Below are 19,637 nucleotides of genomic sequence, written 5' to 3' on the forward strand. Positions count from 1 at the left end.
TAAGTGCGCAGTGCGGTTAGAATTGAGTTTTTAGTGCCACGAGCAATATTGTATTTCGTTTGAAAATAAATTAATATATCTTGTCGAAATAACAAAATATGTTATAAAAATTATTGCTTTTTATATCAGTGTATCATTGAACATGTGTTAGTGTGGTTTGCAGTGTTTACGTTTTTTGTTTAGCTGTTTCGAAACTTTCACGCACACATCTTCGTAAGATTGCTGTCAAAAGTTTTTGAGTCATCCATATTGGCGAAGTTTTACCCTAGCAAAGTGATAATAAAATTTTGCTAAATAGTTTATTACGCTTCAATTCGCGGAATTGTAATCTTTATTCCAGTGCATTTCTGTTTAGTTTTTTAGCATACCAAATGCAATAAGTGATCTATATCAGTAATCTCCAATGGTGTGAAAATTCAATTTGGACATTCCCGCTGCTGTTGCACTTTTCACAGTGGCTGAAAATCCGTGTCCGAGTAAGTTACACCGTATAGAAACCTACGGGGAACCTGCTGTGTTGCTGCATTGGATGTTCATTATTTGGCGAATATAGTGAACCCAGAAAATTTGTAAGTAAATCTCCACTTTGGCATGGAATTACGTAGGTTTTAGTTACATGATTTCCTTGCCAACATCGGCACTGCATTCTTTGTAGCACTAATTAGTGGGCTGGATCTTAAATGTAGCCAAATAATTGATCATTTGGAAATGAAGTGCCATGCGATTATCGATTCGTTCCTGCTGTTTTTTAACGATACTCGAAGGTTAAGGGTAGATAAATATCCGGGTTGTTTTGGTATAGATACATTCAAAACGCTATGAAACGTTATTGCCTTACCTACTTATTCCACCCACGGGATTATGTTACGTGTACATACTGCTACTTTCGCTTTTCTTTTGCTGACATGCAATGCATTATTATGCTATCGAATAACACTAATGGTCGCTTAACTGAAAATGATTTTAAACTAACCGAAACCTGCTTAGGTAAAAAAATACTTTTTTTAACACATCCACTACACTTCAATATAAACTTTATCAATACAGTCCAACCATACTATATTAGCAGATATTCTGTTTGCCAACATAACTACATTTAACTGGTTCTAGAATTGACATGAAATATATTTATGTATACATGCAGTGAAATCAGTGCTTCTTAAAACTCGTTTTGTTTTGTCGATCCTGATGCGCAAACCCTGGGAACAGCGATGTGAATGTTTGTTAAATTCAAAAACGAGTAGGTCTGTAGACCAATAACACAATTATTTCGATAGCCAAACCATCGAAACTTCATTCAATAGATTCAGTGCGACATATCACATTATGAAACTCTGAGAATACCATTCATAAATTGAATCTTGGAAGAGACATGTTTTATTGTCTATCTATCGTAGGCTGCGATTATATGCAATAGAGGTGCTTTTATGAATAGTTTACACTGATAAACAGCCCCCAGGAATGTTCGTTCGGTGAACACCGTGAGAAAGTTTTCGCTTTCCGTTTCATCTTATGGTTCGCTTTTTAATGCGCTTATTTGACATGTTTATTATAGGATGTTCGTTTTTTGTCGGTATTAATTACATATTCTGTATGTTAAATGAAGTCTCATTATCAGCATGTACGAATTAGCGGAAACTACGTACGCGTGCAAAACACAATACATGTAGATGTTGAGCTTTATGATTACTTTTGTAGTTTGTGTAAGCGTTTCGGATAGAGGAGAGTTTGCTTTCCGTTTGTTCACCGCAGCTTTTCTCAACCGATGTCTGTAAAGCACAGGTCAGATTCGATTATGCACAGAAAAGGACACGATTATATATAATTCATAATCCGATCTCGTGGAGACAGTAACTCAATTCTTCGAACTTTTTTTATATTACCAAACTATATTAGCTATAATTTCCATGAAAATCGATATTTTCTAAATAATTAAGAACATTACAGAATTACAAAAATTTCACTTATTTACCAAAAAACTTCAATGCGATGTCCTACATAATATGTAGGACATTGCATTATTTTAGTGGTTCTATAACATTCACCCGAATGACGTTCGCCCGAAATTTTTTTACCCGAATACACCATTTATCCGAATGCCATAAACCCGAATAGACCACTTGCCCGAATGTCATTAACCCGAATGCTGCATTTAGTCAAACATAATATTAAATCAAATTCAATGAATGGTAACGTTATCCCTATAAGACCTATTATCTATTGTTACAATTCCAACAAAAGGAAAAAAAGAACAATGCTAGTGTCCAACAAGCAAGCATGCTTTTATAGACGTTCTCTCAATTTTCGTAGCTTTGACTAGATCATAAAATGCCGGACAGTGAATCGATTTTTCAGAGTTTTACAAATGAAGAATTGCATGTCTAGCCGTGTTGCTCATATCAGTGTGATTAACTCCGCCATTGCGAAACTATTAGCGATATCATTATCATTATCATCTCAATCGTTTAAACCATCGCCAGCTAAATCTCAAAAGGAGTTTGATGCCCAGAAAACAGTTTTCAGCATACCGCCATAATCATTAATGCTTCATTCCCGTCTTCAACTCTGGATATTAATTGGAATTGCTGTAATTTCCTGGCTGCTGTCAGCTGAGAGCAAAAGTTCATTCAACCGGCTCCTTTGGCTTTGAAACAAGACTCGTTCGCGGCATCAACATCAACAACCGTTTGCAGAAACATGAGTTGATTCCTTCTTTCAAACATGAACAGTTCTTTGAATTTGTGCTCCAAATAGCCCTCGCTAATCAACAGGTTGCCCGGTTTACTCAAACTTACAGGTTGATTCCTTATTTAGAAAATGAGCAGTTCTTTGAATTTGCATGTCAAGTAAGTGTTCGGTTTACTCCCCCAAAGCTGGGATGCTTTGAGTACCCGGTCTACAGGCCGAAGCTCATGAACGCAACCAACAAAACATGAACCCAAATCTGCACTTATTACATTTATTCAACACCCTCTTGCTTAACCATTAATGTTTTAATTTCCTAGCTACTACTACTACTCACGTATGATGGGCCCATCCTTCTATTTGCCTGACTTGCATAGCCTTCCTGTGCCATCTAAGCCAACCCATTGTGACCTTTCGGTCCTCCGTAACATTACCACCTCCTTGACGAATACCGACACCGTGGCTATTCGAAGGAAAACTTCAACGGCGACCTTCCTTTGCTTAGCGATCGATCCGGTGGTGCAACTGACACTGTTGTGTTTCTCAGTCACTCCGTGATGGTTTTCACTCCAGCTGGAGAACCTCCCTTCGTCACTGTCTCCGTTCTGTCTAACAAACAAAACCACTGCGTGTAGCAGAAGAAAATTACTCCTTCGCAGTATCCGCTGAGTCTGGCAACTAAAAAAACCCCTAACAAAACAACAATTTCAGCTCTCACGGGAATACATGTAATCGTGAGCTTTTACTCACTTCCCACTGGAAGGTTTTTTGCTGCGAACTTCCGACTTCGGAGAGCTTCAAGAATTCGTCCTATCGGCCACGTCCTTCACCTGGGCGATCCTAGTTTCGTTGTTCCGTTCTATTGGAGATTTCCTCTTCGCAATTAGCTCTGAGCACGGAAAGCGCGAATCAATCTGTTTATAACGGCGGAGACTGAGATTGCATATCAGTTCAGTGATGGGCGCATTTGTTAATGGTTATAAATACCTTGTGCAGTAGCCTCAATTCTTCCGAAAATAGTGCTGTCTTACGAGATCGCATCCGAACTTGATCTGATGTCCTGCTTGTCGTGCGTTCCTTACGGGAATGTTCGATTTCTATAATGGCAATAATTAGCGCATAGCTTTTTCACTTTGACTCGGACTATTACCTTCACCGATTTTTGTTCGATCCACGCTAGATTTGACTTTCGCCGTCGTCTGAATGCTTCTTGGAATGGAGCTGCTACAGCATAAATTCGAACTCAGTCAAATGTCTTTTAGGTTATGTTCTCCTCGTGGAGATGACAGCTTTCCGTCGAAATTGATCACCTACTGCTATCGGTCGTCCCGACGTTTTCCGTGTGGTTCCGTCGCCGATTGAAACCGAGATCGATAGGTTGTTTCTTCGCTGCGCGCTTCTCGCGGAGAAGTGAATTTTCTGCAATGCTAATTGCCAAACTACTCGACCAACTTCGCGTTTGCTCGAGTTTTTCCTCGACTGGATGAAAATGCGGCCGATCCTCGAGGCGGAATGTGACGTCTGCTTACTGCCTTGTCACCAGCACAGTCCCAGTAGAATTCTGCCGTTTCCGTTCTGCTCTGGTTTGCTCGCATTTATGTGGTGGTGTTGGCAACATTTTCGTTTCCACTGAACTGACGTGACATTGACTTGTTGTCATACGGGGGGCTTAGTGATTGGCGATTACAGTCAGCCGGTGAAGACATTAATTGCAAAGACTGTCTATACTATTGCTAACGCTAGATTTATGCTTACTATTAGATCTTGTACAGAATTTAAACGTATACGCTACATAAGTTTGCAAGTAAACTGGCGTTCCACTCGTTCACCCGGTTTAATCAAACATAAGGGTTGATTCCTTCTTTTAAACAAGATCAGTTCTTTGAGTCTATATACCACCGTCGAACCATACGCCGAGATATGTTAAAACCAGAGCAATTGTTTGACCCCTCTAATTATCGTTGTATTTGCTCTTAAAAATAAAGGTAACTCAGTTTTAATTGTAGAGAATTCAACACCCTGCTGGAGAGTCCAATTAGACAAATTGTCCAGGGTATCTTGCAAAGGGTCTTTGCAAATAGACAGCTTTGGGACCTGTAATAGAGACCACATCGTCATCTGCGAGTTGCCTTAGCGCGCAGGATTTGATAAGACATTTATCAATGTCATTCACGTAGAAAGTGTAGAAAAGGGGGCTTAGACATGAGCCTCCCACGAAGCTAAATTGTAATGTCGAAAAATGACCAATGCATCTGCTTTTTAGAAAACAATTTTAGCAAAAAGTTTTTGAATCTCGGTGAAAGACCATGCTGGTACAGCCTCCCTGAAAGAATGTTGATCGAAACTGAATCAAAAGAGAGAACTGACAACAAGGTAATATTTCGTTCTTTTGCCTTTCGGCAGCCAAATTGTTTTTAATTAACAGCAAGTCATTTGCTCATGTCGAAGCGAAACAAGATCATATTCACGAAAAGCTTTCGCACACAGGACAGCATTGGAATCGACCGATACGAGTTGTGATCGGAGGATGGTTTGACTCTCACTTGCCTCCAATCACTTTGAGGGACAATGTTACCCTCAAAGAATTTGTTGAATAAATTCAACATGTATCTTTCCGCTGAGTCAGGTAGATTTTCCAATAAGTTGAATTTGATGCTGTCTGGCCCCGGGGTTTTATTGTTGCATGACAAGAGAGTAAGAAGCAATTCCTTCATTTAAAACGGTATTTTGTTCGCGGTATCGTGAAGTGACGCAGCGCCGTACTGCCGCTAGAAGCATAACTGTCCCATGTGCTATGGGAATCCATATACATAAGGGACAATTATGCTTCTAGCGGCAGCGTAGGTCTTCTATACCGTAGCTGAATCCACTAAAGCTGGTCACGTGCCAGACAACTTTGCTGAAAACACGAAATATGTAGATCGTTAGCAGACCAAAGATAAAATGAAATATATAAGAAATTCAAACATTATACTTTTTGTTCATTTTATACTAACATTGTTGACGAAACACAATGTGTCACAGAGTGATAAGAGACGCAAAGCACCACCCTTACTACCGGTCTCGTTGTAAAACAGAATTTCGCAAACGGTGCCGTCCAGAAATAACGTTCCACATCACAACTTACTCGCTCTCCGTATGTGATAATGGGAACGCCTCACCTCGCCTGTTCCACAATTTCACAAATATTCGCCACCTACACCCTTTTCCTAAACTTCAATTCGAGGCGTAATTTTAGGAATAGTTTCTTATCGCTTACGTTCCGTCACGGTTCTTTCGTTCCATTACACCTGACTTGCAACCCAAAGAGTTTATTGCTGGCAAACGATTTGGCACCGAACTCCAAACCACGTTGCTACTTTTCAAATTTCGCTACTTGTCGCGATGTATATCTTAGATGATCTATCTCACCACGTTGTCGACTGTTACGAATGGACCATGGAAAGATGTATTCTTATCCTAATTTACACCACAAAAAAAATCTACGAAAAAAGTTAACTTATATTTTCTATTTCAGTAAGCAACATGTCCGCTGGTCCGTACAACTATTCCTACATTTTTAAGTATATCATCATTGGTGATATGGGTGTCGGCAAAAGCTGCCTCCTGCATCAGTTCACCGAAAAGAAGTGTAAGTAACGTCGGTTCGAGCATATTTGAGTACTAATTTCCCCCTCAGTTATGGCTAGCTGTCCCCACACGATCGGCGTGGAATTTGGAACACGTCTCATTGAAGTCGACAAGCTGAAGATCAAACTACAAATATGGGATACTGCTGGTCAGGAGCGGTTTCGGGCCGTTACTCGGTCCTACTACAGGGGAGCCGCCGGTGCCCTTATGGTTTATGATATTACTAGAAGGTATGCCACGGTGTAGCATTTACACTTTCATTTGAGCATTAGTTCAGCTTCGAAAAATCTCCAATAAATTGTTTAAATTACAGATCGACCTATAACCATCTGTCCAGCTGGTTAACCGATACCCGCAATCTGACGAACCCTAATACTGTGATATTTCTGATTGGTAACAAATCAGATCTTGAAAGCACCCGTGAGGTGACCTACGAAGAGGCAAAAAAGTTTGCCGACGAAAACGGGTTGATGTTCGCCGAGGCCAGTGCAATGACGTGAGTATATTCAACACGATTAAGAAACATGTTTCATCTGTTTATCTGCGGCTAAAAATGATAGTATTTTAGTAGTTCAATTTTTAGTTGATGTTGGTCGTTTGGCAATATTGACCCTTACTATTTCAAAAATTAAAAATGCGTAAAAATGATATGAATGTAGTTTTCGAGAGCAGCTTCAATTATGAGCGAGAATCATTATTCTTCGTTTTGCCTTTCTCATATAAGGAAAGGCTTTGCAATCACTGTCAAAATCGACTTTTTATCCGGAGGACCATGTTTCATATACCATTCGATTCAGTTCGTCGATTTCGGAAAATCTCTGTGTGTATGTGCGCGTGTCATTTAAACTCACACAACCTTCTCAGGAGGCATCAGGCGCAGGAAGGACAGGAGTCTAGGGGCTTAACGAATCCCCCTCCCGGTCCTACTGCGGGAAAGTCCTGCTAGGATATGGTGGGCTTTGGATTGGGCTCTGCTAAACCTAAAAAACATTACTCCGAAAGCAGCTCCAACGAAACGAGTATGTGCCACTTCTGCTAAGATTCCAGTAATCTAAGACACATCAGAATCGACGCCAGTAACATCCTGATTATGGCATGCCGGTCATGGCGAAAGTCAACGGACGGACAGGACACGGATCACGGATTGGATGGCGACTTTGGACTGACAGGCGTGCTGTTCTACTCCCTGTGTAAGAAAGGCAGACACCGACTTGAAATGGCGAGTGGGCTAACAGCACGACTGGCTCCGTCCCGACAAAACCCTGACAGGTCTCCGGGTACGTTTAAAACTCGTCACCATTTAGTTGGTGGTACTAGGTTCGGTAGGAGCATTCCCGATTTTCCGGCGATCGGGGTTTGAACACTACACCCCTTGAAGATTAGTGTCATCCCTAGAATTACCTCACTGCTCGCGTAAATAATCATGAGGCGACTATGTACAACGAGTGGAGATAGCAGTTCGGAGTTGGCACCGAAGAAAATGGAGTAAAACACAGAAACACACATACGGAGCAGGTGCGGCGAATCCGTTCGCCAGAGGTGGTTTGGTGAGGTCATCACCACCACCAGCAGCTGAAGTTATTCAGCAAGAACAAGAGGAGGTGTAGCAGCAGCAGCACCAACAGCCAGAACAGAACGGGATGAGTTACGCCCCACAGAGGCCAAAATCAGCGATGTAGGTGCTTGGTGGAGGAGCTCCACGAGTTTGTGGACGCGAGAAACAATGTTCATAAGGACATTAAGGAGATGGTTCTCAGAATACAAAAGGCGTTAGTCTCTGCCATGAATGAGTATGACACGGCAACGCGGAGGGCGAATGTACCTGAGCGAGCATTGGCATCGGCTAAAGCTACTATCTTTATTAGCACCCCAAAGCAGGGGAAGGAGAAGAAGATTGGAGTGGAGAATACGTCAGTTTTCGCGACTCCAAAGAGGACCAGAACCTCGCCAGGAGATTGAAGACCAGACGGGCCCAAGAGGCAGACGCTCGAGGACGCTGTTGTTGCCGACGGAAAGGACGTTACCCAACAGGCACAAAGCCGGAGTGCCGTTGTAGGTCGAAAGAAGAAGCACGGGAAAAGGCAAAAGCAGAAGGAAGAGCTAAAAGTAGAACAGAAGAGAAAAGCAAAACTTTCGGCTCGTCTGAAGGCACCAAAGAGAGAAGCCGTGCTCGTCAAAGCCAATGACGCGATGACGTATGCAGCGCTACACAAGAAGGTCAGAGAGGAGCCGAAACTGAAAGATTTGGGGGAAAACGTGGTAAGAATCAGGCGTACCCAAAAAGGTGAGATGCACTTCGAGTTGAAGAAGGATCCCACGACTAGCAGCTTGACCTTGCAGGAGACTATTACCAAATCAATAAGTGAATAGGTAGAAGTTAAAGCCTTAAACCCGGAGATGGTGATTGTGTGCAAGGACCTTGATGAAATCACGACGGAAGACGAGATAAGAGGTATACTAAAGCAGCAGTGTAACCTGGGCGAGGTGCACACGACGATCCGGTTAAAGAGGAGATACGGAAGAACTCAGACAGCGATGATTCGTGTACCGGTAACCGTTGCCAATAAGACGCTGGAGGTAGGCAAAGTTACGGTTGGATGGTCGAGATGCCCATTGAGAACTACCCCACGAGTGAATAAACAAGCGGAGAAATGCTTCAAGTGTTTCAGCTTTGGACATTTGACGGCGAACGGGATTGGAGAGCATGTGAAACGTAAACGAATAGCAGCACGGAGTAGGATGACCGGCGAGCGAAAATGGCAGACGAAAGCCTTCAACAAAGACCTCTTCGTTGAGGCATCTTGGCCGAACGGCGGGACCGGGAACGTGGATGCGGCTGACCTAACAAGAAGGATTGTGGCGGCTTGCGACGCCACAAAGCCGCGAAAACTGGAATCACGCAATGGACGGCGTCCAGCTTACTGGTGCAACGAGACGTTTAGTACGCTATGCGCTGCTTATCTCAGAGCCAGAAGGCGGGCTCAGGGAGCAATACTGAGCCAGATATAGAAGAGTGCAAGGTAGCTTTTCAGGAAGCTAGGACCGATTTTAAACGGGAGATCAGACTTAGCCAGTCGCATTACCACAAGGAGCTGCACCGATAAGTAGACGCCAATCCCTGGGGCGACGCGTACCGAGTCGTGATGGCGAAAATGAAGGGCTCGACGACGTTTGCCGAAATGTACCCGATTAAGCTTATCGTCCCGATGCACGATCCAACTATCTGGCCACCAACACCGTACGGCGAAAAAAAAGATGATATATTTATTTATTTATAATTGATATCAACAGGCACTGTGTGGTCCTAATGATAATTTCTTAATCTATTTAAAAAGTCAAATTGTAATCTGCTACGTGGAATGTGAATATTGAACTCGGATGACACTCTGTTGAAGTCCGCTGCAAACCAATGATGACACCGTTTACTCCATAGTTAGTCCGGCGAAGAGGTAATCGGAGGAATAAATTATTGCGAAGGGCGCGAGGGCGAACGTTCATATTTATCGCACTGAGAAGCTCGGGGCAGTCAATTCGATCTTGCAAAATATCCTAAATCGTCATAGCACGGAATAGATCCCGCCGCACTTGCAATGTATCGAGTCCAATAAGCAAACCCCGGCTTTCGTTACTTGGCAGCTGGTGAGGGTTGCTCCAAGGCAATCGACGAAGGGCAAACCGAACAAATCTGCGCTGTACTGTCTCAATTCGATTGACACCGTTAAGATAATGAGGGTTCCACACAACTGAACAATATTCCAGAGTTGATCGAACGAGTGAGCAGTAGAGAGATTTCAAGCTGTAAATATCTGAAAAGTGCTTAGATATTCTCTTTATGACCCCCAAACAGCGTGATGCCTTTGCGACAATATAGCTGATATGCTGTTTAAACGTCAGTTGTTCATCGAGAAAAACTCCGAGATCTTTGACACAATTCGCTCTGTCAATCGTGGATTCAGCTAGACAGTAATCGAATCGAATTGGCGTTTTTTTCCTCGAGAACGTAATGACCGTACATTTCTTGGAGTTTAGGGTTATTCGGTTGAACTCGCACCATTCCGCAAAGGTTACCAGTTGGCGTAGAAGGAAAGCTGCATCATCAGTATTCCGGATTCTATGGTCTAACTTGAGGTCGTCGGCGAAAGATAACCGTGGTCCTTCTAAACAAAAGTTGACTTCGTTGAAATACAGAAGAAAAATCAATGGACCGAGATGGCTGCCTTGTGGAATACCAGATGAAGCAAAGAACTCTTCGGATACACAATCACCTATCTTGACTGCTAGACGACGATCACTGAGATACGATTGCATCCAACGGAGAATATTAGTACCAAAGCCAAGTCTATCCAACTTTGCCACTGCAATAGCGTTATTAATCATGTCGAAAGCAGCTGAAAGGTCCGTGTAGATAATCTCAGTTTGAAGCCCGTCTGACATGGCATCTGTAACATATGTTGTGAACGACAGAAGATTCGTAGATGTGGAACGTTTCGGCATAAATCCATGCTGAGTCTCGGAGATATACTGTTTGCAGTGGCTGGAGATGGGTTCCAACACAGCCATTTCAAACAGCTTAGGAACTGCGCTTAGCGTAGTAATACCACGGTAGTTGTCAACTACCTTTTTATCACCTTTTTTGTGAACTGGAAACATGAAGGAGGATTTCCAGTGTTCGGGAAATACTCCGGTTGTTAGCGACAATTGGAACAGATGACAAAGAGGTTCAATTAGGCCGGCAGAGCATTATTTTAGAATAATAGTTGGTATACCATCTGGGCCTGCCGAAGTTGAAGCCTTCATTTAGCCAATCGCCAGTTGTACCATATTATTATCGATATTGATATAGTTCAAAGACTCGTATTATTGAGGTACATTAAGAGCTGTGCGTGAAACCTGGGTCGGTGTCAGTTTCTCGTTGGAGAAAACACTCGCGAACTTTTCAGAGAATAGTTGGCAAATCTTCTGTAAACTAGAGCTCATATGTCCTCCATTGCTCAATGTTGAAGGCAACCCGGATTCCTTTCTTTGCTCGTTTACATGCTTCCAGAATGTTTTAGTTTCGGACTTCAACTTACGTTGTACGTTTCGCAAGTAATCGGCATGGCAACGCTTCGATGTCTTTTTATAGACATGGTTAACATGAACGTAGTGTCGTCGCAGCACGTTTGGAGCAAACAAGGACGATCAGCTAGTGACTAATGACGAGCTCGCAGAAGCCTCGAAGCGCCCAAAATCAAAGAAAGCCCCCGGTCCGGATGGAATACCAAACGTAGTGCTGAAAGCTGCGATCCTGGCATATCCGGACATGTTCAGGATGGTGCTGCAGAAGTGTCTAAATGAAGGCAACTTTCCCGACATGTGGAAGGTCCAGAAGCTGGTGTTGCTGCCGAAACCAGGGAGGCCACTAAGCGATCCAGCCTCGTACAGTCCCACATGCCTGTTGGATACACTCGAAAAACTCCTGGAAAGGATCATCCTTAACAGGTTGACGAAATTCACGGAAGGTGTGCGCGGACTGTACAAGATACAGTTCAGATTCCGCAAAGGAGCATCGACAATGGATGCAATTCGGACAGTGCTCGAGAGTGCTGAGAAGGCATCTAAACAGAAGCGAAAAGAAGATCGATACTACGCTGTCGTCACGATCGATGTGAAGAATGCATTTAACAGCGCCAGCTGGGAAGCCATCGCTGCACAGAATGAGGGTTCCCGACTATCTATGTCAGATCCTGAAGAGCTACCTTCAGAGTAGAGACAAACGAAGGGCAGAAGTCAATGCGAGTCACAGCGGGCGTTCCTCAGGGTTCCATTCTCGGTCCAACTCTTTGGAACGGGATGTACGATGGAGTCCTAGCACTGCGGCTGCCTAGTAAAGTGAAAATCGTGGGTTCCGTGGACGACGTGTCACTAACGGTGATGGGTGAGACACTTGAAGAGGTGGAGGTGTCGGTGACGGAGACAATAGACATGATCGTGAGCTGGATGAACGGGATCAAGCTGCAAATAGCCCACCACAAGACGGAGGTGTTGTTGGTCAGCAACCTCAAAGCGGTTCAGCGGATGCAGATCGACGTCGAAGGGCACGTGATCGCCGCGAAGCGTGCACTGAAGCAATTGGGAGTGATAATCGACGACAGGTTGAGTTTCAATAACCACGTCGACTACGCCTGCGAAATGTCGGTGAAGGCAACGAACACAATAGCGAGACTCATGCCAAACGTTGGCGGCCCGAGAAGCAGCACGAGACGTCTGCTATCTACTGTTTCGTCATCGATACTCCAATATGGGGTTCCTGCCTGGAGTGCTGCGCTGAAAATCAAGCGGAACAGTGAAAAGCTGAACAGGACATTCCGGCTGATGGCCGTACGAGTCGTGAGTGCCTATACAACAATATTGTTGGACGCAGTATGCGTATCGCCGGGATGATAACCCTGCATCACCCTAGCGGAGGACGTGGAATGCTACCAGTGAAGAAATGCACGTAACGCAAGGAGACTGATCCGAGCGGACTGGTTGGCTAAATGGCAGCAGAACTGGGACAACGCGGAGAAAGGAAGGTGGACCCATCGACTTATCCCAAATGTATCAGCTTGGGTGCATATGAAGCATGGAGAGGTGAACATTCATTTGACACAGTTTCGGGCCGGCCACGGATGCATCCGGAAGTACCTGCATCGGTTTGGATATGCTTCGTCACCCCTTTCCCCGGAGTGTGCAAACGTGCAGGAGACACCGAAACACGTGGTCTTCGGATGCCCTAGGTTCAAAGAAGTTCGTAGAGGTATACCTGATGTGACAGTTGACAGTATCGTCGAAGAGATGTACCACGACGAGAATACCTGGGACGCTTTCAACAGAGTGGTACGAGCATACCCTCCGAGCTGCAGAGGAAGTGGTGAAGGTGTAAGTAGGGGTTTGTCCACTACTCGGGTTCTTGTTTGTCCGGCGAACCCTTCTTTTCAGGGCGGCCTAGGTGCTTCTACAGAATTTCGGATTTTCGTTTCACAAGAAAAAAAAGTAAACAAACAAAATAAATTAATACGTTTACCGACTTTTATTCCTCCACTTCCTGTACTGTGCGCTGCTGGATCTCGTCAATCTGCTGCTACCGTTGGCGGGAAGACGGGCGGTTTCTTCCGACCGGCCGGGACTACAACGGCCGAGTTCTCCCGGAATGGCGTTGGCTGCTCCGGCAGCGGTCCTTGGCGTTTAGTTAGGGAGGTGAGCTTGGCTTCTTTGTTGGAACCTCCCTAGCGACGTTGGCGACGAATCGCCGGATCGTCTACTCGCCGTAAACGATCCCGGAAGTTACCGCAGTAAACTTCCCAGGGGGAAACTTTGTCCGCCCTGCTTCGTTCTCCTTGGCTATTAACTATAGAGGAGAGCTAGGCTCGTTCGACTTATCCTCTATAGCGAGAACGGTCGATGTCGTGGTTCCTTATTGTTTAGCCGGGGAAGCGAAAGCACTCCTTTACACTTAGCTTACCCCTATTGGCGAACCGACACCGTACACTTCACTAATGTCCGAACCACGGCCGGCACTTTTGACGGTTTTAGCTTGCCGTCGCATGCGCGCACTGTAATACTTTCCTAGTGGCGGGAAACTGTCCCGAAAACAAAAAAAACTGATCGGGCGTCTGATCGATGCCGTGGTCCGTCACTATCTGGCTTTTTTCACGATGGCCGCCTTTTCCACTCCACCAAAACAAACACCATCACCACAAAACCGCACCGCCGCATAACTGTCATCTCCTTTGCAGCATAAACAGCAACCAATATAACAGCAAGAGGAGCGCGGTAACCTACCTAAGCCCTATGTTAGTTATTGACAAATGTTTAACAAAAATTATCTAACCTAGCTGCACGAACAAAACCGTTCACATACGCATAAATGAACAAAATTTACAAGAAAAAGTGAACGGTACCGAACAGCGGTGAGCATAATTACACATGTAAACAAATACACTCTACGGAGTGTATACCCAATAAATGGTATATTTCCACCCAGTACTAAATTGTTACCCTGACGGGCTACAAAGGGACTAACAAGAAGCCACAAATCGGGTTTCGAGAGAAATTCCGCCACTGGGTAACTCTCCGACGGTGTAGACTAGGTCTTTTTTTTTACAATGGAGAATGCAATTACCGCACTTTCCCAGCACACGTACTTAGTAGTTACCAACCTACCATACGGGAGTGTACTGGCGTGTCGGGCTCGACCAGTGGGCCATACCGACTAAACTCCATTGGGCTCCGCTATCTTACCCCAGGAACTACCTTCCGGCATTACTTCTAAGAGGATGGCAGTACTTAACGTACTGACTCACTCGTTCCTGATGTTCGCACTCACGCTCACCCTACATTCCTCTGCCGTTCCACAAGGTGTCGATAGTGATAGGTACCAACAATCTACGCTATGCTACGACCCTCCCATCTCGGCATGAGCAGACCATTCATTCATTTTTCCGCCCATAACCTATTCCACTCTAGCCAGCCAATCCCAAATTAGTCATGCTCATCGTCTGCTGCTCGGCGCGCCATATTCTCTGCAACCTGCAGGCAATCTGAATGGTTGCAGTCGAGACTGTGTTCCACTTCTCCACTGCTTGTATAAGGGTATCAGGGGTTGTGTCCCAGCCGTAGACGTCTAGCATAGCTCCTCTTTCGACGTCGAAACGGGGACATACGAATAGTATGTGTTCCGCAGTTTCGTCAACACCTGGGCAGACTGGAGCCTCCGCGTGCCCTAACCTGTGGAGGTACTGTCGGAACCAGCCATGGCCTGACAGGAATTGTGTCAGATGGAAGTGAACTTCCCCATGGGGTCTTCCTACCCAGCTCGATATGTTGAGTATCAGCCGGTGAGTCCACCTGCCTCTCGAGAAGTTATCCCATTTGCGAGTTCGTTAAGATTGCTGTCTTGAAAGCGGTGTTTGGGACTCCATCAGGCCCTGGAACTTTGTTCGTTGCTAGAGAATTAGCCACTGCAAGTAGCTCTTCATTCGTCACCGGGGCCACCATGTCGTCCGTACCCATGGTGCCTTGCGGCGCCGGGGGCCAGGGACTTGTGACTCGAGACGGGAAGAGTACTTCGATAATCCTCGCCAACCGATTCGGCGACCGTTCGGGGGGTGAATAGCCCCCTTTGGTCTTTGCCATCACGATCCTGTAGGCATTGCCCCACGGATTCGTGTTGGCACCCTCGCACAAATTAGCAAAACACGCTCCCTTGCTGCTCTTGATGGCCTTGTTAAGAGCCGATTTCGCAGCTCGAAACACTTCACGGCGGTCCACTCTTACCTCCTCAGTGCGGGCTCGCTGCATCCTACGTCTAGCTTGGAGGCAAGCTGATCGTAGGGCTGCAATCTCTGTACTCCACTAATATACCGCACGTCTGCCATTTCTTGGCAGGGTTTTCTTCGGCATAGTGGCGTCGCACGTGCGTGATAGGACAGCTACCAGCGCATCCCCGCTTAGACTGTCGGTGTTGACCTCCAGTCCCAGGGCCGCGGTGAAAGAAAACATTCGCTGTCGAAGTGATTGATAGGCTACGTCTACCGCCAGGGATAAGTTGAGTAGTAGGCGACGTAGCACCGGGCTTGGGTTGTCGGGGCGCCAGTGAACCGGACGTCAAGCTTCACCGGAATCGCCGGACCGGCCTCGACACCCTACCGGGTAGATCCACCGCCAGGGATTAAACCGAGTAGACCGCGTCGCACAGCTAGCAGTGGGTCGTTGGGGTGCCAATGAACCGGAAGCTACGCTCCACCCGGAATCGCTGGGTAAACTTCAGCACCTACTAGCTGGCCCGTTGAGTAGGCTAGATCAACCGCCGGGGACTAGATCGAGCAGATCGGAACGACGCGGAGAGCTAAATGGCTCACGGAAACGAACATCGGTATCAGGAGAAATCTATCGCTCGGCTTCGGGAGAATCTTCCTCGCCGGGGAATTCTTCGTCGGAGTAGGCTAGATCCATTGTCGGGGATTAGACCGAGTAATTCGCGAACAAGTAAGGGCGGGAGCTGAATGGCTTATCGGGGAAGTAGTGAAAAATGGAACGAGAGGGGACCAAAGGGCTTAAATGAGTTGCTGTGCTAAATGGCACCGGACAGGAAGCCAAAGGGCTCAAGAAGTTGTGGTGCTAAAACCAGAGAAGAATCGGTATCGAGAGAACATTCTTTGCTGGGGAACTCGGCGTAAGCTAGATTCACCGCCGGGAATTAGACTGAGTAGACCGCGACCAGATACCACCAGTCGCAGGTCGTCGGGGCACCAGCGAACCGGACGCCCTGCTCCACCGGAATCGCTGAACTGACTTCGACACCTAGTTGGTTGGCTCGGTTTCGGGAGAACTTATCTCGCCGGGGAATTCTCCGTCGGAATTGGCTAGGTCCATCGTCGGGAACTAGACCGAGTAGTTCGCGAAGTAAGCGCTGCTGAATAGTACGAGAAGACAGTTGCGGTGCTGAGTGGCACAAGCGAGCCGAGTTGTGGTGATGGATGGCACAAGGGAGCCGAAGGGATCGGTATCCGACTGCCATGGTCTGTGTGGATGGTGGTGAACTAGTAGTGGGTCGAGGAGTAGCGCTGTAACCCTACTGAAGAAGCTGCCGGGGAGGGATCGGTTTCTGGGCAAGAGCAGTGGTTTTTAGCGGGTCGGGTGATGGCAAACCCAAACTCGTTCTCTGAGTAGGGTTTTGTATTTTTTTGCTTTCTCAGTGCTTTTAGGAAAGTTTTTTTTTTTTGCTCTCTAGAAAAACACACAGACATTGTCCCAAATCGTCGAGTTGAATCGATTGGTAAATAAGACTCGGTCCTCCGGGCCTTGGAAAAAATCTTGAAAGTTTGAACGGATTCTATGCATTTCTTTTATAAGAAATGTAAAAAGAGAAATATGTAAAACATCAATAACTACCGTGGAATAACTTCATTGAGCGCTGTCTCGGGTTGGTGATTACGGAACCAGCTGGAATCAGGTTCAATGCAAGCAGTACCTAATCGACGACTAACATGGCTTCACGTCTCGACGTTGAGCAACAATTAAGCTAACAATCACTGGAGAATTTGGAATTAGCGGTAGTTTTTGCAGTTGTTTCGATCCATGTTCACAGCGTTGCAGACTCCTGTCCGGCCCTTTGCAGTCGATCTCAAGATATTTCGTCTCATCCGTTCAATTGAGGATCGCAGATTTCTCTTACAACAGCTTGAAACATTCACTGTTTGTGGTTTAGCAAGAACACCGTGTGTGTAAAGCTGTTTACACACGAGGCGACAGGACACGCCACAAAAAAATTCGCTATGAATTTTGTTCTACCTATTCCAACGCTGTTGTTGCGTTGAAAAAGCTAGAGCAAAATCTATAGTGAATAGTTTTTGTGACGTGTGTCTTATCGTTTCGTTGACGTGCGGCTTAAATCCGAAGAAGTGGTCGGTCACAGACTTCTCATGAAAGACATGGATCTCTGTCTGACAGACTCGCAAGAAAGGGGAGAGTACTCTTTCGACTGGCCTGGGTTTTACTCACCTGATATGGTCACTCTAATTTAGCTTCTGATACCATAAGCCAGTCCCTGGGGTTAAAATAACTTTAATCCTACTGAGAGTTCCCCGGCAGCGGAATTTCTCCCGAAACTGATTCAATTTTTCAAATTTCAATAAAATATTTCGGGAGGGTTGTCCCGAACCTCTCGCCGCTACTACTCCTTTCCTTTCTAGAGAGCTGCTCTCTTCATCTTCTGTAGTTTTGGAGCATGCTGGGTGGCTCACGAAAACTTGATGTTCCGATTAAGTATCCTGCATGTTCAATTTATTTTCTCATTTTTTGTGATTGGTTATTTCGCATTATCAGAACAGTTCATGTTGTTCATAGCTTAAAACATTACTTATTTCTTCTTCAGCCGCCCGCTCCGAATCAGACGTTATTCCAAGTCTCTTTATCGCGACAAACATACGTTCATCAAGTTTTCCTCCTTTGCATTGTAGTTGGGATGATGTTTCTTTTTACAACGATTTCTTTATGAAATTCTCGTCTTCTTTCTCAGCGTATGTGAAACGCACGTCTTCAATTAAATTCTTGAAAGCGCCCCGCATTTATCTCAAAACATCTGGTCGCTCAATATACCATCTTTTTCTATTTCTCTTTTCGTACGATACGCAGTGGTCAGAACGTAGAGGAAGTGTTTCTGGAAACAGCTCGTAAAATTTACCAAAGCATTCAGGACGGTCGGCTCGATCTGAACTCGTCAGAGACGGGCGTTCAACATAAGCCATCTCAACCTAGCCGAACCACACTGAATAATGACGCGCAGAACAATAAGGACAATTGTTCGTGTTAATCTCAACCGGTGGCCATTTTAGTGCGAAACAAAAAAAAAAAGTTATGGGAATTGTAAACTTTTGTGAAACAGAACTGTGGGAAGACAAATCGCTCGCAATCTATGTCGTTTTGCCAAAGTGAGCCCGCTATGGGCGAAACGAAAGAATCACCATCTTTCAAACGGTAGATGAAATTGTACTTGTAGCGATAACAGAAAGTAATAGGTCGGAGAACAAACTCCCGTAGTGTGAATTGATTTTTACGAAGCGTTTATTTGTTGTTAGATATTTATGTTTTGAGTTGTCCGAGGGTCACCCTGGAACACTAAGAGATTTTATGATTCCCCAAAATATTTATTAGTTTCTGTTTTATAGTATGCAAGCTCTATTCTTGTGAAACATATATGCTAGTAACGAACATGAAGAGTATATAACTGGCCCTACGATATAAGATACAAACATTTGCTAATATACACATGGAGGATCATTTTGAACCCTCATGATTTTATTTCCAATCTACCAGAACAACCTTTTCTTAACTGTAATGTATCATTAGATTCTATGTTTATTCTCCACATACGAGCAACCCACGTACGTTCTTCGTTGTTTTCTAGTACAAAGCATGTGCTAACCCGAATCTAAGCGTTAACCCGAAACTGATACTTTCTAAACTTAGCAACTGCAGCGAACTATTCAAAAAGAGTAACGCTGCCGGAAAAAATGTCCAATATTCCATTTGAATGTATAGTAAACTATAACGAGCATCAGCGTTTAAAATCTTTATAAAACAATAATCAGTAAACAAATATTTCAAAAATAAATTAGTTAAGGAGTCTAAAAGGGACAAGTTAAAGTCAGCACTTAAGTATTAATTCAAATTGAAAGAAAATATATACTTAGTCAAGCGAAAAGAAAAAATGAATGTATGTTTCAGAACAAAATAAATATTAATAAAGAGGAGCATGCAAACGACAGTTTGAAATATATCTTTGAGACAAAAATAAATTC

General features: G+C 44.8%; 1 protein-coding gene across 1 annotated transcript; it reads left to right on the forward strand.

Moving 5' to 3' along the window:
• Positions 1 to 222: 222 nt before the first annotated feature.
• On the forward strand, positions 223 to 19,486 carry LOC131685681 (ras-related protein Rab-14). Its single transcript, XM_058969563.1, has 5 exons — positions 223 to 569; positions 6,203 to 6,316; positions 6,365 to 6,545; positions 6,629 to 6,811; positions 18,472 to 19,486. Exons 2-5 carry the CDS (start codon positions 6,211 to 6,213, stop codon positions 18,647 to 18,649), a joined length of 648 nt encoding a protein of 215 aa, XP_058825546.1. The 5' UTR covers positions 223 to 569; positions 6,203 to 6,210; the 3' UTR covers positions 18,650 to 19,486.
• Positions 19,487 to 19,637: the final 151 nt, after the last annotated feature.

This window comes from Topomyia yanbarensis, chromosome 2, assembly GCF_030247195.1.
Source record: "Topomyia yanbarensis strain Yona2022 chromosome 2, ASM3024719v1, whole genome shotgun sequence".
Lineage (NCBI taxonomy): Eukaryota > Metazoa > Arthropoda > Insecta > Diptera > Culicidae > Topomyia > Topomyia yanbarensis.

Excerpts from the sequence above, each read along its gene's own strand:
- LOC131685681 (XM_058969563.1), top strand. The coding sequence starts at position 6,211 with ATGTCCGCTGGTCCGTACAACTATTCCTACATTTTTAAGTATATCATC. Across the intron at positions 6,317-6,364 it reads TCAGTTCACCGAAAAGAAGT|TTATGGCTAGCTGTCCCCAC; the intron begins GTAAGTAACGTC and ends TTTCCCCCTCAG. Across the intron at positions 6,812-18,471 it reads GCCGAGGCCAGTGCAATGAC|TGGTCAGAACGTAGAGGAAG; the intron begins GTGAGTATATTC and ends TACGATACGCAG.